This window comes from Mustela putorius, unplaced genomic scaffold, assembly GCF_011764305.1.
Source record: "Mustela putorius furo isolate JIRA1106 unplaced genomic scaffold, ASM1176430v1.1 tig00000695_pilon_pilon_pilon, whole genome shotgun sequence".
In the NCBI taxonomy this organism is placed as follows: domain Eukaryota; kingdom Metazoa; phylum Chordata; class Mammalia; order Carnivora; family Mustelidae; genus Mustela; species Mustela putorius.
The window spans coordinates 9398058-9425901 of record NW_025421447.1 but is presented as its reverse complement, the minus strand read 5'-3'; the positions used below and the strand labels follow the sequence as shown (position 1 = coordinate 9425901).

At 48.7% G+C, this 27844-nt stretch overlaps 2 protein-coding genes across 2 annotated transcripts in view; one reads left to right on the top strand and one right to left on the bottom strand.

The window, feature by feature from the left end:
• The window catches only part of ADPRM (ADP-ribose/CDP-alcohol diphosphatase, manganese dependent), a 138499-nt gene that overhangs the window by 49715 nt on the left and 60940 nt on the right, over nt 1-27844 (bottom strand). The window lies entirely within an intron of this gene.
• On the top strand, nt 114-9204 carry TMEM238L (transmembrane protein 238 like). Its single transcript, XM_045083399.1, has 2 exons — nt 114-690; nt 6690-9204. The coding sequence occupies exon 1, from the start codon at nt 319-321 to the stop codon at nt 556-558; it is 240 nt and encodes a 79-aa protein (XP_044939334.1). The 5' UTR covers nt 114-318; the 3' UTR covers nt 559-690; nt 6690-9204.

The window sequence follows — 27844 nt, the reverse complement described above, 5'->3', positions numbered from 1 at the left end:
CGCCCAACTCCTCCCCTGCCACGTCGTAACTAAGTGGGCCCAGCCATGACCAGTCCCATTACCAGCGATGTCAGGCTGTTTGGGTCGACCATTCCTGAGTCATGAAGCAGTTAAGGAACACCCTGCCCCAGGGCCGCAGGGCTCATAAGGGCAGACCCACGTGGACTTCCTTGTGTATCCAGACAGCCTGACGGCTCCCTCGTTCGTTCACACCCAGCCACGAGCCAGCCAGCGAGGGCAGCGGGAGGCAGAACCACAGCCCGCCCATGCAAATCAGCCCTGGGAGTGCAGCGGGGCTCCTCCTGCAGCTCCCGGGCAATGCTCCTGGGGAGGCGATGGGCAAGATGCAACCCCGGGCGCTGTGCCTTCCTCCTTGTCCTGGCCCTCCTGCTCGACGCGGTGGGTCTGGTCCTTCTGCTGCTGGGTATCTTCGCCTCCCTCGACTACTGGGACTTTTTGGTCTACACAGGGGCGCTGATCCTGGCTTTCAGCCTCGTGTTCTGGATCAGCTGGTACTCCTTCAACATCGAGGAACCTCTTGAGAAACTGAGCTTGTAGTTTGGCCGTGGCAGAGGAGGAGGGACACGGGCTCTACGGGCTACCTCAACGGCTACCTGACTCTGTACCTGGGCTGTCGGAGGCGCAGGGACACGCTGCCACTCCCACACGGAGCGCCCCAGCGGGGACGAGGTGAGTGCCCCGAGGCCTGCCCGGTGGAGTGGGGGTTCTGTCCATCTGGGTTTCGGCTGCACCTGTGCTGGCCACAGGTGTCCCCTCCCCGGGGGCCCTTCAAACTTATGGAGACTAGAAAGAGGGTCTCCACGGCCCCCTCCACGTCCAATATGCCAGGACTTGTCCTGCCAGGCAGAACGGGAAGTTGCCCGTTCTGCTCAGAACGTGGGGAGAAAGGAGCCCATCCTGATTCTCTGTTGGCAAGAATCCAGCTCGGGAGTGAGGGGGAAGACTTGAGCCCTGGGAGAGGATAGACAGCTCCCCGATGGTTGGCTGTGCCCTTGCGAGGAGGGAGGTCGTGCAGGCGAGGCTGTGGCGGAGAACCGTCCAGAGCAGCCCTTTCTCCCTTGCTTCCTCCCTGTACCTGCGGAGGGGACGTGCACCACAAAGGGGGACCTGCCTCCACATCCCCTCCCAGTGCCACCTGACCCCTCCTCGCACACAATGCACGCCACCACCCCCCTCCTCAGCACCCCAGCCATGGCCGGCCTAGGAGTCAAAAGACCATGAAGTCAGGAGACCATGGCGGACCTTTCCCTCGGCCCGCTGCCCCTCCCAGCCAGGCCAGCAGCTTGGTTGACTGCATGCACCAGCTTGGTTGACACAGATAATTGTAAGATTTTTCACAGGGACATGAAGCACCCAGGATAGAGCTGATCTGGGCCCCACAGCCCTGCATTATGAGCAGCTCTCCCCAGGAGACTGAGACAGGAGCCCCGCAGGGGCTGACGATTGTCATCTCCTCCCCCCTCCCCCATGGTGGCCAGGAACCTGGCAGAGCCGGGCACTCCCTTTCCAGCACTGGCTGAGAGGATAAAGGTCATGGCTGGGTTGGAAGGAGGAGGTAGTGATCCCCGTGTCTCTTCTGGGGGATTCCATCTGACCCTTGGAATGAAGAGATCGGAGCAGCAGTTTGACGAGGTTTCTGGAGGTGGGGGGTAAAATCTGGTCCCGGCTGATGAAAGGAAAGGCGATGAGAAGTCTGAGGGCCTGGGTCCTGCTCCAAGTGGCACCACTGGTTCACTGGGTGACACTGGCCAGATTGCAACCTGCTCCAAGCCTCAGTCTTCTCATCTGTAAAACAGGGATAATAGTACCTGCCTTTGTTGTTGCCATGGCCAAAAAAGAGGGAATGGCAGGAGAAGGCTCTTGGCACACCATGTGGTTTTTACAAAGGTCACGTGTCCTTACCAAACAGATAATAGAGGATGCGTAAACTGACCCAGAGTCCCCACTGAGAGTACTTGGTACTTGGTGCACCTGAAACTGGTGGTGAAGGCTTATACCTCAAATCAAGAAGGAACCCCTAATTTATTGGCTCATTCCAAAGGCACATCAGGCACCAGGCAAGGCACTAGGGATGCGGTGAAGGGTAAGGTGCACAGGTCTCTATCTTCAAGGGATTTCCCGTCTAGTGAGACACAGAGAGTAATCAAATAGTCTTACTTATGGAGGCACGAGAAGAATCAGGTGAGGACTAGGAAGAAGAGGACCATCACTTCCTGGGAACAGTCAACTGAGAAGCTGACCCAGAAAGTGGAGTCTTTCAGGAAGAGGCAATGGCTTGAGCAAAGGTCCTGGGGCAGGACAGTAAGAAGACAGAACAGTAAGAAGTTATTAAAGAGACCTAAGCAAGGGTGGGAGCTTACCAAGGTTCTGGATCTACGTTTCCAAAAGACTACTCTGGCCATGGCACGGATGATGGTGATGATAAGATGATGGTCACGAGGGTGATGATGACCAGGTCAAGCTCGGGGAGCTAAGCCACTTACCCAAACAACAGGGGGTCCCTCGTGTGAGGCTTCTTGGCCTTTATATCCTTCTCATTGAATAGAAAGAAGTTCAATAGCCCAATGGCGATGAGCGTGGGCCAAGACCCAGACTGGTTTGAATCCAGCTTTGTTCCTTGCTAACTATGCATCACGGAGTGAGCTACCTCCCATCCCCGTGCCCTACTTTCCAAACCTGTAAAATGGAGATGGTACTAATGACCATCTACTTCACCTACTTCAGAGATGATGATCAGATTAGCTCCTACCTCGTAAAGATGTTGCACAGATCAAGTGGGTTAATGTGTGTACGGAATCCAAGACTGACAATTAAATGAGACAAGGGACACTCCACCGACACTCTCTCACGGTGCAGGTGGTTGGCGCCTTACAGAGGGGTAAGACTTTCCTCCAAGACAGATACCCTTAAAGCGTTATGATCACATCTTAATACAGGGTAGGGCATTAAAAATTTTCAGTAGGTGTGAGAGAAAGGAGGCTCCCCCCAGAACCCAGCGTTTTGTCCAGGATCAAGGGGGGCTTCAGAAGCTCGAGATCCACTGTCTTCTCTGTTAAATACAGTCATGCAAATGTCACTTTCATCTTTCTAGTTCCCAAACTCCATGTTCAATGGGACCCTCAGAGCCAGCCTCCCTGGGTCCCTCTGTCTCCTGCAATGCCTGAGTCTGACCCAGAGTAACAAATCAGTGTGGGCCGGGACCTACCCACCTTTTGGGGGGGGGGGCTCCCCACCACCTCCAGATGACCTTGGGCAAGTCACCTTACTTCTCTGTAGAGCAGGAGATTTGGTCTCCTTGGAAGGTTCTAGCCAGGCTCTGGGAAGGGCCCCTCAGCAGCTGGGGTGGGAGATGGCAAGCAGGTAGGAATCCAGCAGCCCTACCCACCCCACGACACACACATACCCTCCCAGAATAGTGGGGTTTCCCGCAGTTTGGTCATCTGAACTTTCACGGAAGGCTTCCTGTGAACATGACTTCTGATCCTCACCTGTATTTCTGAAAATGACTCATCTCCATCCCCTTACATTTTATGACCTTTGGCCTGGGCATATCTCCAACCACATCTATGATTTGTGGGCAGCTTTAACTGGCTCTGCCAGTTCTCCCATTCTTGGAGCGGAGTCAAAAGAAAGAGCATGGACCACCACCCCCCCGCCCTTAATTCAGGGCCTGATCCTATCCTTCCAAGCTCATCCTTCATTCTCAGGACGGTGAGTTTGCTAGAACACCCCCGCCCCTCCCCAAGCTAAGTGGGTAGCATCCCTGGCACGAGGTCAGGTACAGAACTTGGGTCAGGCCCCTCCCCAGGAGTTTCAGAATGAGTGCCTTGTGTACCAAGCGAGACAACCCACCACCTGATTTTATCGCTCGGTCACTATATTTTCGCAAGATCTGTTTGCTCTTTGTTCCCCCTGTGGGGCCTTTCTTGTAGATAGAGATAAGCCTCCAGGCAAAGTCAGGTGAGGACTCTGATCCTTTTACTAGAGGGTGTCTGGCTACAGCCCCCTCCCAAACACACACATGCACGCACACACACACACACACACACACATCCTCGCACTTGTCACACCCCTACCAGAAATACACACTCACAGAAACACACACCCATTCACCCCTTCTGCAGCGACCAAAGTCCCAAAGGCAGAGAAGGCTCACACCCCCCAGCCCAGGAAAGTGAAACCTGTTTCTCACCATTGACTTTCTCCCCACGTGCAGACATCCCCTGTGCCCACAGAGGGGCTGGTGGGGTTAGCAGGTCAGCTCAGGGTGAGCACACCAGCTCGGCTGAGCCAGGCCACGTGCAGATGCAGTGCTGGGGCTGTGTGGAGGGCCCAGCATGTCTCGAATCCCTAGAGGAACGTTTAATCTAGAGGGAGCGATAAAGCAAGTACACAACACTCCGGGAAAGTACACGGAAAATGTGCGCCGGAGAGAAGCGCCGTCTCGCACTGGGTTCTCAGGGCCCAGTGGGGGAAGAAGAGATCCTACTGATGGGGAGGGGAGGGGGGCCGTGTGTGGCTTCAGACATCTGGCCTGGGTCCCGAAGTGCAGGAAGGAACGTGACAGGCAGAGATGGCACTTGGGGAGAGCGGGAGGGAAGGACTGACAAAAGAAAACAGACGAAAGAATATTCCAGAAAGAGCAGGCGGGCACCTGCGACTGGGCCGGGGGGTGTTCACCGGCGGACACTGGAAGCAAGATGAGCACTGAGATGTTTGGAAATCGCCGAGGAGACTTCGGGGACTGCAGAGGGACGCGGTTGGGCTCTGCCTGTGGTAGCAGGTGCGGGGGTGGGGCAGGCCGGGAGACCATTCGGGAAGCTCAGCAGGCGGGTTGGGAGACAGGGACAGGAACCGAGGGCCATGGAAAGCAGAGGAGACAGAGACAGCACAAGCGGACGGTCCCTCCTGGTCTCCTGCAGTCGAGAGAGTTGTCAGAGGTTTGAGAGAGCCCTGCCATGAGTGCCGGGGAGAGGGTGAGGGAGGTCGGGGGTCAGCACAGGTTTGCACACATGCAGGGGTTGAAGCAGACTGTCCAGTTGGCGTGGAATGTGCAGATTTTAAACTCAGAAGGGAGATCAGGGATGGAGTTGGAGGCAGGGGTGGGAGACGGAGTGTGGCTGGGACTGTACAGACTGTGGCGGCAGAGGAAAGGGGAGGAAAACAGGGCGTGGGGGAGTGGGGACCAGAAGGAGAGGAGGAGGACCGGAGCCCAAGCTTCTCTGAAGGAGGCACCACACGGGACCCCACTCCCCCACCAACAGCACCACCGAAAGCATCAGGATTATTATCAATTGATACTGATTATCAATTATTATCAATGATTAATCCCCCTTATAGATGAGGATATCAATGGCCACAGAGTCTAAGTAACTTGTCCAACATAATGGACACGCAGGGGGGGCACGCAGATTGTGAAACAGGGTCTACCTGCCCATATGGTCCATACACTTTCCACCAGGTTGGGGAGGGCACACGCCAGCTTCCAGCCAAATCTGGCCCTTCTCCCTCTTTGTAAGCTGAGCTGCCCTGCAATACAGCCAGGCACAGTCACTCGTGTGCCGCGACGACAGAGCCCAGTCATTCCAGCAAAGGCCATATAGCCTGCAACACCTAGTCTTTACTCTCCAGCATCTTACAGAATGGCCTGCTGACCTCTGACCTGGCCATGGTTACTTCCCACAGGAGCCAAACTCAGAACCCCGAGCCATGCCCGTTTTGGGGGGAGCGGGAGAAGGAAGGCGGGTTGGGAAGCCCACAGAGTAGTTCCCAGTAGTAATAAGAGAGTGACACCTTGCCAGTGACAGGAAGAATGAAGGATGACAGGTTGCCAAGAGTAGGACACTGACCATGGAATGCCTGAGACCCGTCAAGATGGCTTTGGCCTGAGGAGAGTTGATTGGACTTGGCCATGAGCTTTTGCCACTACATGGTGGGGACAAAATGGGACCAGTGGCAGCTGAGATGTTCGAAGGGACCAGCACAGATCCATCTTCAGTGTATCGGGCAGATATGACAGGAGTAAGGCTGTGCTGGCCTCCCTGGCCGGCAGTAAGATTTCTCTCAGAGATGGGGATCCAGAACATCGAGCAGGATGGTAAGGGGAGGCGAGGAGTCAGAGGAGATGGAGTCTGTCCACTCCAGGTGGACGTGGGGGTGGACATCCGGAGCCCCAGGACAGCTGTTAGCTCTGCCTGCAGGGAAGGGTGAGGAGAGGGATGAGTGTCTCGGAATTTACCGGCCAATCACTGATGCGATGCTCACGCCTCAGGGATTCAAGAGCCCATTTCACAGATGGAGCAAACTGAGTCTCAGAGCAGTTCACAACTAGCCCCAAAAGACAGCGCTATCAAGAGATAGGGCTAGGGGCGCCTGGGTGGCTCGGTGGGTTGAGCCTCTGCCTTTGGCTCTGGTCATGATCTCGGGGTCCTGGGATCAAGCCCCGCTTCGGGCTCTCTGCTCTGCGGGGAGCCTGCTTCCCCCTCTCTCTGCCTGCCTCTCTGCCTACTTGTGATCTCTGTCAAATAAATTTAAAAAAGAGAGAGAGAGAGAGAGAGATGGCTAGAATTCACACCGAAGTCCCATGGGCTCCAAGCACCGCATACAGGTCTTAAATGCCATATTCAAATCTCGGGCTGATCCATTCCATCCTCATTTATTCATCGCAGATCCCGTTGGATGGAGGAGCATCAAAGCGGGAAGATGCCTCTCTAGGCCACACATCCTTTCCTCGTATCCAGGAGGAAGCAGAGGCCGTGAGGCAGAGGCTTCCAAAACACCCGCTAGGATGCCCACGAGTGGCAGGAAGGCCGGGCTTCTGGAAGGTTCCGGTCTCCGTCAAGGGCCCAGCGCCCCTGCACCAACCCTGCACCATTCCAGCTGCTCTAGGACAGCCTGAGAAGTCCTTGCCCTGGGCATTCTGACAGAAGCAAGCTTGTCGGGGGCTTCGATGCCCCGAGAAGTCCCGTCCCCTGCTGCTCCTCTTGTCAATGTCCCATTAAAGACTAACAGTCGGGGAAGTCCAAAGGGGGTCTCCTGCAGGCACGCACCACGGTGTGTTATTGTTGCTTTCCCTCTCCGGCTCTGGGGACAGGCCATGCGAGTCCCTGCAGGGCTCTGTCTCACCCATCTCTCGGTGCAGTCTGGAGTGCCCAAGGGGCGTACTGCAACATGCTAGTTGCAAAAGCAAAGCACAGGGGAAGCCGTGGGCCGGCCGCTGCCCTCCTCGGGGCCGGACACTATTTATGATTCGTGCGGCCCCGCCCGTTTGCACGGCCACACTGCCGGCGGCTCCTATCAAGCTTTTAGTCAATGGAAGCCCTCCTCCGGGTGGTTTTCTGGACGTGAGTGAGCTCCTGTGTGCTGTCCACGTGTTATGCACTTCTTGATCCCATGAGCGGGGCCCTATGTTTATCTTAGCTCGACTGCATCCAGTCAGGAGCAGCCCAGCCCTGGCTACCTGTGACGGTCACCTTTCAGCTTGCTTCCAGAGGCTAAGCAGACGTGCCTGCACTTGTCCCCAGTGCTTGGCCTGCCTCGATAACTTATATTTCCCCTGGTCTAATTTTGTACTTTTTATTTATATTTAACCTAAAAAAAAAAAAGTTTAAGTGTTCTCTATAAGCTGCCTCAGATGTTCTGGGGTGCTAGGTAATTCTCTAGATATAGAAATAGATTTGGCCTCTGGCCTCACCATGACACGACGTATTTCTGAACCTACATGGTCTCTAGGAATTCTCAAAGTCCCAGTCTTACAGCATCCTCGTCTCAAGAGCTGAACCTGCTTTCGTGCAAGTCCTGGAACTCAATGCTGGGCACAGCACCTTCTTGAAAGGACCACACAGAGACCAGTGGATGGAGACAAGACGGAGCCTATGCTGACACCATGGAATCTTCCGGAAGTTTCCTGCTCAGCCTCCATCCCGGCCTCTCAGAGCTTAGGCTGGGCTCAGAAACTGGACAGACATCATGGACAAACATTCCAGATAAGCCATAAAGAAGGAAGATCCCCCTCCTACTCCAGAAGGCTTCTTGACCACCCGCACGTGTAATACTATTGACTTTTCCAAACTGGACACCTCTTGGCGGTTCCAACACCGTGAGGAAACCTTCCTCTTCCTTGAGGCGTGAACATTAGTATAGAAAGAAGGGTCCCATGTTACTGATGTGGGACAGGAGCCCTGGCGTCCAGGGGTCTGGACTGCCAGTCAGGCCCTCTTCCCCCTCCGTAAACCTCTGACTGGCTTCCCCAGAGCCCTGCTGAGCCTTGGGCAGGGCAAGCAAGCAAGCAGGCAAGCCAGCTGGGCAGTGGCCGGAGGAGGTGAGACACACTCCTGTGAGCGTGAGTCATGAGCCATTACGCCTGGGGCCTCGACGTGACTGTGCTGCGTGCCCAGGAATGTGATCCCGACCTCCCAGGCCTCCATCCTGCTCCATGTCTCCTCAGATGCCAGAGCCATGAGCTCTGAGTGCCCATCCCGCAGGGCAAGGCTGGGCAGAGAGGGAGGAGGAAGCAGGAGGAGCCGAGTTTTAGTGGGCGGGGCCACCTGGAGCTGGGCTCATCTTCCCAAAAGTTCTCCTGCAGGGCTCTCCAGAACCATCTCCGTGGCCCCTCCTCCTGTCTGTCCCCTGAAGGCAGCTGGGCTTTTTCCATGACCTGGACTCAGTTGGCTCAGCTGCCGATGGGCTGAGTGACCTTCTAGGTCATCCTCACCTGTGAGGCCGTAATGATAATGACATCCTAGTCACAAGGATCAAAGGAGATGCGGCACTGGCCTTTGGAGAATCCCACATCCTCCCGAATGGGCATATACCTTTGAGAGCCTCACTTCTCCTTGGTAGAAATCAAGACGCAGAGCTGTCCATTTTAGACTCCTGATGATTCGAGAACCTTAGACAAACAGCCTCAGCCTGGTAACAGATGCTGATTATAAGTGTGCTGGCTCCTTCTGCAGTAACCTCTGTTTGTTCTTGAGAAAAACCTGTCGTAAGACAGCTGAGGCAAGGTTGGGGGAGGGCCAGGGAAGAGGGGAGGCCGTGTGTGATGTTGGGGACCATGTCTTATCACTTGGAAGCATCCGGTGTAGACTTGGGTTGTGTGAGTAGAGCCCCACAGGCTTAGCAGCTTGGATGCACCTTGGGCCTCAGGCTGCTCCCCAAATACAAGCACCCAGGTGACAAGCATCTCTGTGTCTTTGCTTCCTTGCTGCTCCTCCTTCTCCAAGCCGACTGCTCCCATGTTAGCACTAGCCACTAGGCGGCCATTTTCCTCTTCACCAGCTTCCATTCCAGCCCAAGGCCTAGAGCAGAGGCCCTCTGGAGGGCGTACCCAGGGTCACGTGCTCAGCACACACAGCCTCAGCCCGACGTCCTCTCATCCCGACCCCGCCTTTCTGGCCAGCCTTCCTGGCCCCCATCCATATCAGACTCGGGGCCCCAGTTCCCAAGAGCACATCTACCTCCCTGACAAGAGCCCACCAGCGTCTGAGCTCTGGTCCCTGCTCATTGCCTCTCGTGGTCGGGGACGCCAGGCCCACGTCTCCACGGCCACCTGGGATGACGATGACACAGCCATTCTCCAAGTGCAGCCTTGGGACTAGTAGTATCCGCATCGCCTGGGAAATTGTGAGAAGAGCAAAGTGTCCGGGCCTGGTTGGGGGACCACCTCATCCCAGTTCACCTGCCTCGAGCCAGGGGTTCCTGTTCCAGACCTACAGAGTGAGAGCAACCACGTTCCCCAAGCCCTCCCAGGGGGATTCTGATGCACCTGTGCTCAAGTCTGAGAACTGTCACTGGGAAGATCCCTGATGCTGAACTGGGAACCTGGAGGCTTCCCTGCAGTTGTCCCCAGTTGTTCCCATCTCCTCCATCTCCCATGGGTACTGGAGAGCAGACCTTGCCCCATCACACAGTGTCCTGGCCCCAGGCTGTGCCAGCCCCAGGCAGCTCTATCAGCTATGGGGAACTTCGTGTCCTGGTCAGCCCATCCTGTCCCCAGTCACCTATGACTAGTGTCCCTTACTAGCCAGGGGGATGGACTGGTTGTTCCTCTGGCCTCGCACCCATTTTGGTTTTCAAGAGACTCAAGTTCCCCATGGCTCAGGAAGAAAGTCGGGTGGGGGAGGCTGCGGGGTGCTGGTGTAGGAACAAAGGAGGGAGGAGGCAGGAGAAGAGTCCAGGGGAAGAGGGGAGAGGCCTGGAGGGAGTGAGACAGTGGGAGAAAGGCTGGGGTGAGGAAGGGTGACAGGAAAGAAGAGCCATGGAAGAGAGAGCAAGTCGGGGGAGAGCATTTCTCAAAGTGGGGTCCTGGGACCCCCGGCGGCAGCAGCACCTGAGACCTGCTTTGACATTGGGTCTCACCCCAGACCTTCTGAACCAGGAACTCTGGGGATTGGGCCCATTTTGTCTGCGTTGCAAAAAGTCCTCCCTGGGACTCTGATGCAAACCGCAACTGGAGTCCCGCTGGGCTGAACGGCTGTATTCTGTGAAGCCTCTGGATCCTGGGTTTTTTCCAGTGTTTTTGAATATCTGCCTCGGGCATAGCAGCCTCGGAAAAAAGATCAGGGTCTCCCTCGGGCGACTCACACACATACCAAATCTTGCTCTTGACCTACTAACTCCCTGAAAGGGCAGGGACTGTCTCCCCCAACCCCTGTCCTCCATCACTCCCCGTACACCACTGGAACCCCCAGTCTCTGGCAGCTCTACACCAGGCAGCCTTTTCCCGGAAGGTCTGTGGGCTTGGAAAGAACCCCAAGGAGCCTCTGATCTGTTCCTTCTCAACCTACTCAACATCAAGACCCTTCTTTATTATTAAATCCACCCCCCCCTCATCTCTCTTGTCTTCAAATCTGCTGTCTGCCAAGGAGACTGATCATTAAGGAATAATTAATTCATTTCCCCATGATTTATTAATCAAACACATTCACAACTGGGCATGCAAAAAGCAGAAAACAGATGTATTATGATTTCCATTAGAGTTTTGAGACATTTAAAAACACTCCATTACAACTGCCAGGAGCCCCTAGGGACCTGGGGAGGGACAAATGCAGCCAGAGTTTGCAGACCTCAAGTGCCTGTGTGGACAAAAGGTAGAACGAGAAGAGTAAAGTGGTTTTGAGTCTCCTGCCAGTCTCCCCCCATACTCAGCCCACTTTGTCCCTTCCACAAACTGCGCATTACCCCCTCTTTCTGGGGGTCTCCAAAGGACATCTGCTGGACTCACAAACAAGGCCAGTACAAAACCAGGTGAGGTCTGGGAGCAGGGTACCTACTCATCTGCCCTGTCCTGTACCCCGACTTTCCCAGCATGACTGGCCTTCCCACACCAGACCTCCACCTCCTGCAAACACTGGAGGTGGTCCTGACTCTTCACCATGAAACGGGACACCAGGCCAACAATGGTCCCTGACAGAGTGGGGGTGGGCAGGCCGCTGTTCCCTTCTGTCACAGCAAGATCAAAGCCAAGCTGTTTGGGCCACAGGGCAGTGCAAGGTCCTAGAAAAGGGGTTTCTCTCAGTTCCATCTACGGAGCCCTGCTCAGAGGCAGATTCATGGGACAGTGGGGCTGGAGGCAGAGGGAGGGAAGCACCCCCTTCTCCCTGGATGTCAAAGATTTGCTAGTGCTTCCCTGGGTGGGCGTGGCTCCCTCGTTGCCTGGGACACTTGTCAACCCAGGCATCATGTGGCAGGGGAGAGAAGGAGCCAGGTGCCAGACCTGGGGAGCCACGGGGGGGTGGGGGTAGAGGGCCGCTGCCCTAAACAAGGAATTCTTTAAAACTTCTCTTGCTCTTTAAAATTTGTACAAAGTTGTCTTTTGCTTCACAATACATTTGTGCTCAGTCACCACGTTTTAAAATGTCCCTGAGTCTTCAAATAAAACTGGTTTCATTTTACCTGCAGGTTTACTGCACGATGGTATGGACCCCAAGAGGGTCGCGCGGCACAGGTGAGAAGCAATTCCCTCCCCAGAGGCTCCTCAGCCCTATTGCACATGGATCTGTGCCAAGTTCAATGGGCAGGTAGCCAGGCGGGTCCAGCCATGCCTAGCACCTGCGCTCACGATCAGGAAGTACCTCTCTTGCCCCAGCCCCACATTTCCACGTGAGAAAGCCCAGTTCCCAGCACGTGAAACCGATTCACCCAAGGCCACACAGGCCATCACTAACACAGCCTTGAAGGGGATCTACGTTTTCTGACTCCTGACCCACTACTCCTGCTGCCGCCTCCATCCTCCCTCCTCTCCTGGTGACGCAGGGTGCTGCTGCGGACACGGGGACTCTCTCAAGCACAGCTCAGAGAAACTTCCTGAGCCCCTCCTAGAGAATGGGACTATTAGGGCCAGGAGTATGCACTCCAGAGGGCTGTTTGAGACGCATGCTGGGTAACATACATCAGGGGCTTTGGAAAGGTAGAAACCTATGACAAGAGAGGGGTTGCTCTTGATCCCGTGCTGGGAAGGCTTGGGTATAGCTTTGCTCACTCAGTCCTGTCCTTTCTCTCGCCCTGTGCGCAGTGCTGGGAGGCTGATTCCAATAGTGACGGCAAACCTGGTCCCTCCATGCCCCAATGGAAGGCATCAATCGGGGTCACGTAATTATGCCGCTGGGCATGTCACGGCCCCGAGACCCGGACTGCAGGGGCCATGGAAACTGGCTCCTGAGGGGAAATCCATTTATCATCCCCTATCATTTACAGTTGGTCTAAGCCAATTGGCAGGGGCCAACTATTCAGCCACGACAATGGACAGACGCCTATAAATCACAGCCCCCTCCACGCCCTGGGCCACAAGTGATTCAAACCGAAAAGAATCTTGCTAATCAACACTTGCTAATCAACGTGGTTCTACCTTAAACCTATAATACTAGTATTGCCACCATGCTTCATTCCTAAATTTCTCTTGGCTTCCTTGACTCAGTGAAAGTCTGTGCCTTTTATGGGTCAGCTTTTCAAATGGGTTTGAACATGCCCTGCTTCCCCATAAACCAAGGCAGCTTGCAAAGAGACCTCAAAGGAGGCCTGGGATGGAATCAGAGTGTGAAAGCAAGAAAGGGTCAGCATAGCAGAGGATTGCTTGGAACCTGCCCTTAAGTGCTTCAAGCCTGAACCCAACAAGCTAGCCCCATGGCCTGAGGTTGTACACTTGTTAGTTACCTTATCCATAAATAGACCCTAGTCTGTATTATAAATAGCTTTACACTTGAAGGGGTTCTGAATGTGCTGTACTACAGCAGATGGGAGGGGGTGGAGAGGGCGGAGGGAGCAAAGGAACCAGATCATAAACCCAGAGCCCTGCCCTCCCTCCACCGTAAACACACTTCCAATTCCCTGAATCTTGGAGGTCTGGTAAGAGTCACCCAAGAGACATCGACACATGCTATCCTATCAATGGGGGCTTTTATCTGGAGTGTAGTCCAGGACTTAGAATAATAGGAAACACCAACATCTGGGGAATCCCCACAAAGTAGAAAGCTTACAGCTGATTTGGCCCTCACGCAAAGTGAAATGAAGTTTCCCCTCATTATTGCAAATACACAAACACACACACTCACCTGCGGTCCCTCTCCCCTTGGTGGTGGCTCTCTATCCATCTTTCAGACTCAGCTGAGGGAGAAAGAGCTTTGGATTAGCTGTCAGACCTGCGACTCAGCGCCAAATGATGGTATCACCAAGTCTCTCGTGGGAGCTGGAACTTCATCTGTAAAGTGGGATCTTATCACCCTCAAATGAGATAACACATATGATAGTAATTAACATTAGGGGCGCTTGGGTGGCTCAGTGGGCTAAAACCTCTGCCTTCTGCTCAGGTCATGATCTCAGGGACCTGGGATCGAGCCCCATGTCGGGCTCTCTGCTCAGCAGGGAGCCTGCCTCCCCCTCTCTCTCTGCCTGCCTCTCTGCCTACTTGTGATCTCTGTCAAATAAATAAAATCTTTAAAAAAAAATTGTTCACCAGATGCTAGCACTTTACATGGTTTAACCTCTTACTGAACAATGCTATCAACCAACTTGACTTAATTGGCATTTATGGAACATTTCACCCAATGGCAATGGGATATACTTTCTTCTCAAGGGAACCCAGAACATTTACCAAGACAAACCATATTCTGGGCCATAAAACGAGTGTCAATACATCTTAAATCATTCAAATCATACAAAGCATATTCTCTCACCACAATAGAATTCAGTTAGGAACTAATTACAGAAAGATAGCTAGAAAAATCTCCCAAATATTTGGGAAGTTTTTCAAGTAGTTCATCATTCAAAGGAGAAATGAGAACATATTTTGAATTGGATAAAAATTATACATAACATGTCCAAACGTGTGAGATTCAAGTAAAGAAGTGCTTAGAAGGAAAGTATCATTTTAAATTCTTGTATTAGAAAAGGAGTTCTCAAATTAACAACCTAAACTTCCATCTTTAAAAAAACCAACAAAATAAATGCAAATCAAGCCGAATGGTAGAAAACATAAAGATCAGAGTAGGAATCAATGAAATAGTACAGTTAATTAAAAAAGAGAAGAGAGAGAGAGAAGAAAGCAAGGAAATCAAAAGCTACTTATTTGATAAATAAAATTCATAAACCTCTTGGCAGACAGATCAGGAAAAAAGAGACACAATTATCAATGTCCTAAGTGAGGAGAGTGACATGATTAGATTTTATGGATATTTTAAAAATACTAAACGAATAATATAAACAACTTTATGCCAGTAAGTTGGATAGACAGAATGAAATGGACAAATTTCCTGAAAGACACAAACTATAAATGCATACTCAATGAAAAAATCAATAGCCGTATATCTATTAAAGAAATTGAATATGTAATTAAAAACCTTCAGAGAGAGAACATTTCTCCACATTGAAAACTATAAAACACTGCTGAGAGAAATTAGAGAAAGCCTAAGTAAATGGAAAGATACACCTTATCCACGGGTCAAAGATCTATTATTCTTTTTTTTTTATTATTTTATTTATTTATTTGACAGACAGAGATTACAAGTAAGCAGAGAGAGAGGAGGAAGCAGGCTCCCCGCCGAGCAGAGAGCCCGATGTGGGGCTCGATCCCAGGACGCTGGGATCATGACCTGAGCCGAAGGCAGAGGCTTTAACCCACTGAGCCACCCAGGCGCCCCAAGATCTATTATTCTTAAGATGTCAGTTTCCCCCAAATTGACCTATAGAGTTAAACAACCCTAGAAAAAATCCCAACACACTATTCTTTTAATGGACAAATTCATTTTAGTATTCACATGGAAATGGAAAGGACTTATTAGCATTACCTGATTTCATGACCTGTTACAAAGCTAGAATAATCAAGGTCATATGCTGTTGGCATCAAATAAGATAATTTGATCGACATAACAGTATAGAGTCCAAAAATAGGTCCAACAATTTTTAAATTTTTAAAATTTTATTTATTTATCATAATTATTATTATTATTTTTAAAGGCACAAAGACAGTTCAGTCAGGAAAGTCTCATCATTTCAACAAGTCATGTTGGAATAACCAGAGAGTCACGTGCAAAAAATGTTCCATATCTAGCACTTTATACAAAGAATTACTCAAAATAGATCACAGGCATAAATGGGATACCAAAAACAAGAAGACTTCTTAAAAAAAAAAAAAAAAAAAGCTTGAAATCAGGTAACGTGATGCCCCCTGTTTTATTTTTGTTTTTCAACATTTCCTTAGCGATTCGAGGTCTCTTCTGATTCCACACAAATTTTTGGAAGAATACCGGTGGAAGTTTGATCGGAATAGCATTAAAAGTATAGATTGCTCTAGGCAGTATAGACATTTTAACAATGTTTATTCTTCCGATCCAAGAGCATGGAATGGTATTCCATCTTTTTGTGTCTTCTTCAATTTCTTTTATGAGTGTTCTGTAGTTCCTCGAGTACAGATCCTTTAACTCTTTGGTTAGGTTTATTCCCAGGTATCTTAAGGTTCTTGGTGCCATAGTAAATGGAATCGATTCTCTAATTTCCCTTTCTGTATTTTCATTATTAGTGTATAAGAAAGCCACTGATTTCTGTACATTGACTTTGTATCCTGCTATGTTGCTGAATTGTTGTATGAGTTCTAGTAGTTTGGGGGTGGAGTCTTTTGGGTTTTCCATATAAAGAATCATGTCATCTGCAAAAAGAGAGAGTTTGACTTCTTCATTACCAATTTGGATACCTTTTATTTCTCTTTGTTGTCTGATTGCTGTTGCTAGGACTTCTAATACTATGTTGAACAAGAGTGGTGAGAGTGGGCATCCTTGTCTTGTTCCTGATCTCAACGGGAAGGCTGCAAGCTTTTTCCCATTGAGGATGATATTTGCTGTGGGTCTTTCATAGATAGATTTGATGAAGTTCAGGAATGTTCCCTCTATCCCTATACTTTGAAACGTTTTAATAAGGAACGGATGCTGGATTTTGTCAAATGCTTTTTCTGCATCAATTCAGAGGACCATGTGGTTCTTCTCTCTTCTCTTATTAATTTGTTGTATCACATTGATTGATTTGCGAATGTTGAACCATCCTTGTAGCCCAGGGATGAACCCCGAATCGCTAAGGAAATGTTGAAAAACAAAAATAAACGGGGGGCATCACATTACCTGATTTCAAGCTTTACTACAAAGCTGTGATCACCAAGAAAGCATGGTACTGGCATAAAAACAGACACATAGACCAGTGGAACAGAGTAGAGAGCCCAGATATGGACCCTCAACTCTATGGTCAAATAATCTTCGACAAAACAGGAAAAAATATACAGTGGTAAAAAGACAGTCTCTTCAATAAATGGTGCTGGGAAAACTGGGCAGCTATATGTAGAAGAATGAAACTGGACCATTCTCTTACACCGTACACAAAGATAAACTCAAAATGGATAAAAGACCTCAATGTGAGACAGGAATCCATCAGAATGCTAGAGGAGAACATAGACAGTAATCTCTTTGATATCAGCCACAGCAACTTCTTTCAAGATATGTCTCCAAAGGCAAAGGAAACAAAAGCGAAAATGAACTTTTGGGACTTCATCAAAATCAAAAGCTTCTGCACAGCCAAGGAAACAGTCAAGAAAACAAAGAGGCAACCCATGGAATGGGAGAAGATATTTGCAAATGACAGTACAGACAAAAGGTTGATATCCAGGATCTATAGAAAACTCCTCAAACTCAACACACACAAAACAGACAATCATATCAAAAAATGGGCAGAAGATATGAACAAACACTTCTCCAATGAAGACATACAAATGGCTATCAGACACATGAAAAAATGTTCATCATCACTACCCATCAGGGAGATTCAAATTAAAACCACATTGAGATATCATCTTACACCAGTTAGCATGGCCAAAATTAGCAAGGCAGGAAACAAGATATGTTGGAGGGGATGTGGAGAAAGGGGAACCCTCTTCCACTGTTGGTGGGAATGCAAGTTGGTGCAGCCTCTTTGGAGAACAGTGTGGAGATTCCTCAAGAAATAAAAAATAGAACTTCCCTATGACCCTGCAATTGCACTACTGGGTATTTACCCCAAAGATACAGATGTAGTGAAAAGAAGGGCCATCTGTACCCCCAATGTTTATAGCAGCAATGGCCACGGTCGCCAAACTGTGGAAAGAACCAAGATGCCCTTCAACAGACGAATGGATAAGGAAGATGTGGTCCACATACACTATGGAGTATTATGACTCCATCAGAAAGGACGAATACCCAACTTTTGTAGCAACATGGACGGGACTGGAAGAGATTATGCTGAGTGAAATAAGTCAAGCAGAGAGAGTCAATTATCATATGGTTTCACTTATTTGTGGAGCATAACAAATAGCATGAAGGACATGGGGAGATAGAGAGGAGAAGGGAGTTGGGGGAAATTGGAAGGGGAGGTGAATCATGAAAGACTATGGGCTCTGAAAAACAATCTGAGGGTTTTGAAGGGGCAGGGGGTGGGAGGTTGGGGTACCAGGTAGTGGGTATTAGAGAGGGCATGGATTACATGGAGCACTGGGTGTGGTACAAAATAATGAATACTGTTATGCTGAAAATAAATAAAAAATAAATTTAAAAAATGGAAAATAAATAAATAAATAAATACATAAATTTTTTTAAAAAGGAGAAAATCTTTGTGAACTTGGGGGAGACAAAAAGTTGCAAGTTGTCAGAAATATCAAAAGAAAAAAAACTAAGGAATTTGACTTCTTAAAAATTAAAAATGTGTGTTCTGCAAAAGACACTGTTAAGAGAATTAGAAAACTTTCCAAATAACATATCACATAAAGGACCTGTATCTAAAATAAATAAAATATTCTCAGGAGTGTATGGGTGGCCCAGTCAGTAAGCATCTGACTCTTGATTTCGGCTCAGATCATGATCTTGGTGTTGTAAGATCAAGCCCTGCATCGGGCTCTGTCCTCAACGTGGAGTCTGTATGTCCCTCTCCTATTCCTCCCCTGTTTCATACTTTCTCTCTCTCAAATAAACAAATAAAATCTCTAAAAAATAAAATTATAAAATACTCTCCAAACTTAACAAGAAGCAAGCGAACAATACAAAATGGGCAAAAGACACTTCAGCGAAGAGGAAGGCAAAAAAGCATGTGAAAAGATGCTCAACATTATTTACCCATTAATAGGTAAATCAAACCCACAACGAAATATCCTTATACATGTTTTAGGATAACTAAAACGCAAAATACTGATTTGCCATGTGTTGGCAAGGATGTGAACTCACTGGTGTTCTCCTGCATTGCTGATGGGAATGTAAAATAAAATGGTACAGTCACTCTGGGCAAGAGCTCAGCACCTTCTTACCTTGAACAAACACCTCCCTAATGATTGGATGATTGAGCCGTTCCAGCCCTGGCTGTTTACCCAAGAGAAAACAAAGTATACATCCAGACAAAGACTGGCACACAGATGTTTGTAGCAGCTTTATTTACAATGGCCAAAAATTGGAAACAACTCAAATATCCATCAACACTTCAACAGGTGAATAGATACACAAATTGCTGTGTGTCCATACATACTCAGCAATAAAACAGAATGAATTATTGATACAGGCAACAAAGAGGAGACAGCTCTGAATAATACTGCTGAGTGAGAGAACTCAGGTGTAAAAGAGCACACAGTACACATTGTATCATTCTCTCTCTATAAAACTCAAGAAGTGGAGGCTATGCTATAGTAACAGAAAGCAGATCCCTGGAGGGAGGTGGGAGGGAGGAGTTGGACAGGGAGAGACAGATTTCAAAATTTAGCGTAGGGATTAAGGGATTACCTCCCTATTTTACTCCCAATTCCAGACTCCATAGCCGATGTTGCCAACTGAATGTGATGCCTTCCTGCACATCTGGGCATGCATGACGCCCATCACTTTGTCCCACGTCCTTCTCCTTGGGTCTTCCATCATACAGCTGAGCACCTGGGTCTGTCTATGCTCTTGGCACGCTCCTCATCCTCCGTGCAAAAAGGTCAAATGGCTCAGACACCTACCCACATCCGGCTTGGGTGATTTGAGAAGGGTCTGGGAAATTTACCACATTTACCATGTAAATGATATTTGCATGAAATATAATGTAAATGTAAATATCATTTATAACATGATATTTAAGATTTGTTTAAAAATGATCCAGCACAAAAAAAAAGGGGCTGGAGGGGGACAGGATACATGAAACAAGATTGATGAAATGTTGGCAGTTGTTGGAGCTGGATGACAGAGCTTCATTCTACAATTGTCTCTATTTTATGTATGTTCGAAAATTACCTCCATAAAAAGATGTGTGGGGAAGCTTCTCCAGCACAGCTAGGGAAGTACAGACCACACTCAAGGATACCTGGGAAGAGCAATGTCTTAGTTACTAGACACCTACTTTTATACTTTTGTACCTCCCCTAATCAAAAAGTTCTTATTTGAATAATTCTCAATGATCCACTCATTCTGTCTAAATGTCTACCCTTCTATCCACCTATCTACCTATCTACCTATCTTACCCATCTACATCTATTTATCATCTACCTATCCATCTACCTATCTATCCAATCCATCCATCCATCCATCCATCCATCCATCTAGCTATCTTACTGACGTTTTATGTATCTGTCCATCCACATGTCCATCCACCCACCTATCTTCTTATCTATCATCTCTCACTCTTGAATCAATGGAATCAGAACCCCCAAGGGAGGGGCCTGAACATATTTTAAGGAACCCGGGTGACTTTAATGTGCAGCCAGGACTGAGAACCATCAGTAAGGGAAAGTTTCTGAGGGCTTCTGAGGGTAAACCTCAGGTCAATCTTTTTTTTTTTAATAAACCAGGCTGCTTTTGCATGTCTGTGGGAGCACAGACTATACAAAAAGAGGCCTGAGTGGCAGTAAGAACCACCACCATTTATGAAGTACCTCATATGTGCCACTGGCAGGTTCCCTTATGCACATAAACTCCTATCACCTAACAGCTGTCTTATGGAGAAATTACAGCTGGAAGAGAAGAGGTAACTCACGCAGGGCCAAATGGCTTCTGAGTAACTGAGCTGGGATTCAACCCCAAGCATCCAAGTCTTTCTGCTCCAACAGAAAAATTAAGAGGTCTGTGGCTCTTGAACAATCTTTCCTCCTCAACCCATCCTGTTTCTTCATCTCCCCATCTCGCCTGGATATTTAATTTCCTCACTCTTGTGACCTACATTTCAGCTGAAGCAACATCTTCCCTGCCTCTCTAAGCTTCCCCCATTTCTGCCTGTAGGTGTTCAAAACCAGCTGCAGAATGGTAGCATTCTCCTGCCAACAGCCGCTTTGTGTATATCTATAAAAATCTGTCCTAGAAATGTTTTTCCTGTATTTAAAAAACATGTTCACTGCATTCCATATGTCGTTTATAGCCTTACATTTGGTCAGGTTTCAGAGTGGTGTGACAACAAATGGGCAGAGCTAAGTAACCAAAATTAATTCCAAAATTACATTAAGTTCCTGATGGCAAGTTTCATGTGTAAGATGTACAGTAACTACGACATAAGGGGAAGGGCAGAGGCATCTACGTTGTGAGAAGGTCTTCACATTCTATGAGAAGCAGCGCAATACTGGTTCTATGTATGCTGAGAGCAGGGAAACCCGGTATCTCCATTGTAATCCCTAGAGCAACCATTTGAAATACAACTTAAAAAAAAAAAAAAAAAAGATCGAGTCAAAAACACAAAAGAAAAATTGAAGTGGCATTTGAAGAAGTCAGGAAAGTGGAAACCAGGGAACAATTTTTTTTTTTTTCAGGGAACAAATTTTTAAAAGAGATAGGGAAAACATATAATCAAATGGTAGACCTAAGCCCAATATATAAACAAAAAGGTATTGTACCAATAGATTTGTCTTTAATTATCTAATTATGTGTTATCCACAAGAAACTCACTTTGAATATGATACTGGTATGTTAAAAGTAAATGGATGGGAAAAGATACCACATGCAAACCTTCCCTCCCAAAAGCTGCAGTGGCTATATATATATTATAAAGTTATATTAAATTAAAACAAGCAGACTTCAGAGCAAAGAATTTCACCAGGGATGAAGAGAGATATTACATAATTATTTAAGGGTCAATTCACCAGAAGGCAGAGCAATCATAAATATATATGTACCTAATAACAGAGCTTCAAAATATATAAAGCAATAACTTACAGAATGGAAAGGAGAAAGAGAGTACATTCAGAATTTGTTAGGAGACTTCACCTCCTCTCTCAGTAATTAAAAGAACGAGTAGGGAGAAATTCGGCAAGGCGTCAACCATAAAATTGAAACTTTCTGCCAGCTCAGAACTGGTAGAATGGAACAACCATAAACCAACGGAATCTAATTAACATTGATAGCGTGCCCCACCCCACAATGGCAGAACAGACATTCTTTTCAAGTGCTCGTGGAACACTCACGAAGACAGACCCTATGCTGGGTCATAAAACAAATCTTAACAAATTCAAATGAGCTGAAACCATACAGTGTATGTTCTCTGATCATAATGGAACTAAACATAATGGAACCAAATCAAGACCAGTGTCTTGCTTTGGTCCATGCTCCATGCTCTGACGCTGGGAGGGGGGGGTGGTGAGCACTCAGCAGCTATCAACACCCCTTGTTACCCCTGGTCTACAGTTTGCTCACCTTGACACCCTGCCCATCTTTTCACTTGTTTCCAGGTGAAACATGCCTTTCATATCCGAGGCAACCCTACAGGGACCCTCACTCTGAGAAGGAACACTCAGGGTGGCTGAAATCATGTGAGACGGGGGATAGAAGCAAATTGGGGGAATAGGGAGGGTGGGAGCCAGGATACTTGGGACCCCCAGACAGAAAAGTGTGAGTCCCCCCAGGGAGCTGTAAAAATATACAGATGCCCCAGCCCCCACCTCAGGCATTATGGGATCCAAGCATTAGAATGTATTAGAAGCTCTCTAAGGTGATTTTTTAAAATTTTATTAACATAAAATGTATTATTTGCTTCAGGGGTCAGGTCTGTGAGTCATCAGTCTTACATAATTCACAGCACCCCCCATAGCATATCTTTTTTTTTTTTTTAAGATTTTATTTATTTATTTGTCAGAGAGAGCGAGCACAGGCAGATAGAGAGGCAGGCAGAGGCAGAGGGAGAAGGAGGATCCCTGCTGAGCAAGGAGCCCCATGTGGGGCTCGATCCCAGGACGCCGGGATCATGACCTGAGCCAAAGGCAGCCACTTAACCAACTGAGCCACCCAGGCATCCTTCCCCATAGCATTTCAATGTGCAATCTGGGTTAAGAAGCTTCCCTAGGTCAGGGGTCTGCAAACTTTTTCCATAAAAGGCCAGATATTGAACATTTTAGGTTTTGTAGGCCATGCAAGATCTCTGTCATTTCTCTGACTCCTTTCCCTCCTCCCTCACCTTCTTCTCCTTCTTCTATGAACCTTTAAAAATGTGCAAACCAGGGAGCCTGGGTGGCTTAGTGGGTTAAGCCTCTGCCTTTGGCTCAGGTCATGGTCCCGGGGTCCTGGGATCAAGCCCCACATTGGGCTCCCTGCTCATCAGGGAGCCTGCTTCCCCTTCTCTCTCTCTGCCTTCCTCTCTGCCTACTTGTGATCTCTGTCTGTCAAATAAAAAAATAAAATCTTTTTTTTTTTTAAATGTACAAACCATTCCTAGCCTATGGGCAATACAAAGCCAGGTAACAGCCAATGTAAACTTGACAGTTTATACCAAGGCTGTCCTTTGCTGATCCCCCTCTAGGTCAACAACTCTCCAATATTAGTCGTTGGACCAGAAATGAGAAGACTCTGTGGCGTGTGGGCAAACCAGCTCTCGTAAAGCAAAACAAAACCCTCATTTGTGGCATTTGCTGGTTTCTGCGGTATAAACGGACCCACCAAGCCCCATACCAAACACCAATGTGATGTCCCTGAACCAGAGTTGAGAGGTGGTGCACAGTTGGCTCCCACAAGCCGGGCTCGGGCAGCTCCAACACATCGCTCTACGGGAATCATCTGGGAGGCTGCTCATTAGCAAAGCAGCTCTGGAAACCTTGTGGTACCAAGTACGGGAGCCACTGCCCTTGGTTCTACGAGGAAACAATTGGATGATCCGTGCACTCCACAAACGACTGCACAAGGCATGAGCTCCCCGTGAGGAACCCAAAGGTGAATGACACACGTCCCCACCCCCAGGGACATCGGACCATGATAAGTGGGTGCAGGAGCTGTAACATGAGTCTGGGAGATAGCTGCTGGGAAATATTACTCATGACATGGAATTATGACAAAAAGATGACTGCATGACCATTTAATGCCATGCTGGAGGGTTTTCTATAAAACCCTCTGAAGGGTCATGTGACCCTCTTGGGAAATGTATCTTTGTTGGACAAATTCGTCATTAGAGCCTAGCCATAAAATTAGGAGTCAACAGGTATAAGACTGAAAAGAGAGATGATTTTTTTTTCTGTCTAGTAAATAAGCACAGAAATAAAAACGGACCCTGATGCTCTTCAATTCTAGCATGATTAAGTTTATACCATAGCTACGGAAAACCATGGTGCTAAAGCAAAAATGACAGCATCACTGTGCCTGGCCCTGGGCCCCTACATCATAAAACCTTGGCTATTTCCCAGAAACTTTAACTTCCTAAAAAAAAAAAAAAAATCCACTTATCCTTGATTTTTGCCATGCTGATATCTGAAGATATGCTATGACCTTTGGAATTATGACAATGGCCTGAGAAAGTTGATGCTTTTAACCATGGGAAACCTAATGTAAACTTGACAGCCTTGGTGATTTTGCAGTTTTTTCTTTAAACAGTCGTTGCATTTTGTATTGGGCAATCCAGCGCAGTGTCTAACTCCCTGACACTGTTGGAAGGGAAACTTTCTCTTTCATCTCTTAAACATTATCATCCTCTGAGCCTTTAACAGAAGATAACTCCAAAGGTTACTTTTTATCGTCCTGTTGGATATTAATCAGACTTACACTTTGATGCTAGCACTCTTTTTCCCAGTAACTGCATAAATCCCAATTTCGCATATCTTTAGTGAACCAGCTGTCTTTCTTTCCTTTTTAAAGATTTTGTTTATTTATTTGGCAGAAATAGAGAGAGAGAGAGACAGAACCCAAGCAGGGAGAGCAGCAGGAAGAGGGAGAGGAAGAAGTAGGCTCCCGGCAGAGCAAGGACCCCAATGCAGGGCTCAGTCCCAGGACCTTGCGATCATGACCTGAGCCGAAGGCAGAGGTCATTACTTAACTGACTGAGCTACCCAGACGCCCCAGCTGTTTTTCTTTCTGTTGATTCCATCAGTTAGCCTCAGCTGTGTAACAAAACCCCAAGGTGAGTGGCTTAAAACAAAGACCATTTAGATAGCTCCTGATTCTGTGTGTTGGCTGGGAAGTTCCTCTGATCTGGGATGGCACGGGGAATCCCTACTGTGCTTGCTCACGCATCTGTAGTTAGCGGGCACAACACCTGCCCCCGAGTGATCTAAGATGGTCTTGTTTCCATGTTCACGGGTGACTGCCCAGCTGCTGACCAGGACAAGAGGTACAACGGGGGCCTGAGTCTCTCATCGTCGGGCAGGCTAGCCCAAGCTTGTTATATAGTGTTGCTGGATTCCAAGAACAGCAAGTGAGGCCAAACACCAAAGTGCAAGAGTTTTCCTTTGCATCTCGGCTTGTATCTCATCTGTTACTCTCCCACTGGTCACAGCATGTCACATGCCTGAGCTGGGCGGAGAGGTGTGGATAAGGTGGTGGCCGTTACTGCAACAACTAGTCGGACACGGGCTAACAAATAACTTGGCCAAAGAACTATGCTTTTGTAGGATGAAGAGGGGGAGCCCTGTATGAACACAGGGGTCAGAGAAGTGAAGGGACGGTGAAGAGGGGTGTGCTCCAGGCAGAGGGAGCAGTGTGTGCAAAACCCTAATGGCCCTGCTCACTTGTTCCAGAAAGCTGCTCACTGGGGTTGGAATAGAAGGCAGAGCTGGTGTATCTTCATTTAAAACCTCTGTTCTATGTAGGGGTGCCTGGGTGGCTCAGTTGGGTAAGCATCCCACTTCTGATCCTCAGCTCAGGTCTTGATCTCAGGGACGTGAGTTCAAGCCCTGTGCTGGGGTCCTTCTTGGGCGTGGAGCCTCCTTTTAAAACAAAACAAAAAAACACTTCTGTTTTATTCAAATGTGCTAAAGGCAAAGAGCTATCAATGCAGCTTCAACTGTTTTTTGCTTTTGCTACCTATCTTTGTCTGCTGAGAAGTTTGGGAGGTCCACACCGGCCTGCCCCCGAAGGAGGAAAATGTGGTCTTCGGCTGACTGAGGATCGGGTCTAACGGGTCACCATGGTCTACAGTGCAAGAGCCAGAAGGAGAGAGAAAGAAGATCTTGCCTCTGGGGAAAGGAAGGGATTCCCGGCGATTTAAAAGGAGGTTGTAGGAAGAAGGGAAGAGAGGAAGGTATTGTGAAAGGGGACTGGCAGGGAGCAGGGCCACGATCCTGGGGAAGGGGAGGTAATGCAGTTGGAGGAGGCCAGGGTTGGGAGAGAGACAGAAGACCACAGAAGCACCTGGTTCTAGAGACCAGAAGCGGCAAAGGCTCCCAGCCTCCGCAGGGACCAGTCGCCTTCACCAGCCTACACTCGGTCACCACTCAAGCTAATCCTCCTGCTGGGGCCAGCGGAGACGTGGCTTTGACAGCATTGGGCGATTTACCAAGTGACCGCATTCCCTGACCTCTATCTGAGCACCTCACCTCTGTGCCCCCGAGCTCCATAAACCCAAGGAAAGGACCACCAGGACTGGGACTGTTAGCGAGATGGGGTTGGGACATTCTCTCGCTCTGCTTCGGTTCTTTGGGTCCTGAATCAGCTAAAGAATCCCCTGCCCCAGAAGATTTTGTATAAGAACATGGACCAGCTCAAACATTAGACCCCTCCCCAGGAACAATTACCGTGAATTGTCTCTTGTGCAGTGTTCCAAGTATTTTGTGGGTTTATACGAACTGAGTCCTAACAGCTACAACTGTGTGTTTCCAACAACCAACAACCTGATGAGCATTGCTGGGTCGGCTGTATGAAAGGGCGGGGTGATTTCATGCAAAGTAATTCGTACCCGGGGCTCAGTTTCAAAGCCGGCGGGAATGAATGATTTAGCTTCCATCCCAACGTCTCTAGTCCTTAATTGCAGGAAGAAAAAATATGTCAGTCAGCTCCTACAATTGCCCGCCTTACCACTCCAGATCACAGAGAGGAAAGAAAGCTAAAAGTGACTTGCAAAGAATGGGCCCCTGGGGGGAAGAAAATCAGATTCTCCCCACCCTTAAATGCAAGGCTGGGGGAGGAGCAGAGAAGGCCGGATTGACAGAAGAATGGCTCAAGAGCTAATGAAGTCTGCACCCCAGCCAAGCAGGCCTCTCCCCCTGGTTCACTGCCAGCCGGCGAATCTCTCCAGTGCCGCTGTGAGATGTGAGTGGGCGGGGCCAACTTCAGGCCCCAGAGGGAGGCTTTGGGTTACAATCGACAGAAGTGTCCAGAGAGGAGGAGGCTAAGACGTGGTCTCTGGACAGAATGAACACCACCCACTGATCTGGCAAGACCGTGTAGGAGGGGCACCGAAACTCTTTGTCCTGATAGATACGTGCTTAGGTCAGTAAGTAACTGTATTTTAGTCAAAGGGGGCCAGACAGGTTCTCCAGGGAGACCTCGACACCCAGGCCACGGATCAGGCGTCACCCAGTGGCAGCTTCTGGAATTACAAGCACAGGCCTTAACGGGATTTGGCTACTTTTGCAAAGTGTTAACTCCTAGAATTGAACAAAAACTACAAGCCCCTGAAGCTTCTTTCACTACGACCTTGCTGTAATTACACACCCGCCTCTGGCCTCCTTTTCTGACGACAAAGGGCTGACACAGATAATGCTGGTAATAGCTCCTGGCATTCGTGTGCCTTCCTTTCAGAACGTATAGAACTCTTTTCTCATAAATGACCTCAAACCATGGGCAGCAGGTGGGCAAGAAGGCGCAGGGATTCCCAGCTTATTGAGAAGGGAAATGAGGAACCGGGAAGGCAAAGTAACCTGCTCGAGGTCAGAGAGGATTGCACGTCGACGCCCGCACCGAGACCTCCCCGCTCCGAGTTCGGTGCGGCCCCCTCTCAATGCATATGCCCCACGGAAGATGGAGGAGAGCCATGCAGCCCACGCTGTGGCTCAGTCACTAAAGCACCATACACACCAGGGACTGGAGTGTGGCAGAGGCAGAATCCAGCTCTGCCCTTCTGATGCCCGTCTCCTCAACACACACGGACACATCCAGACACACGCGTGGGACAGCCTGATGAT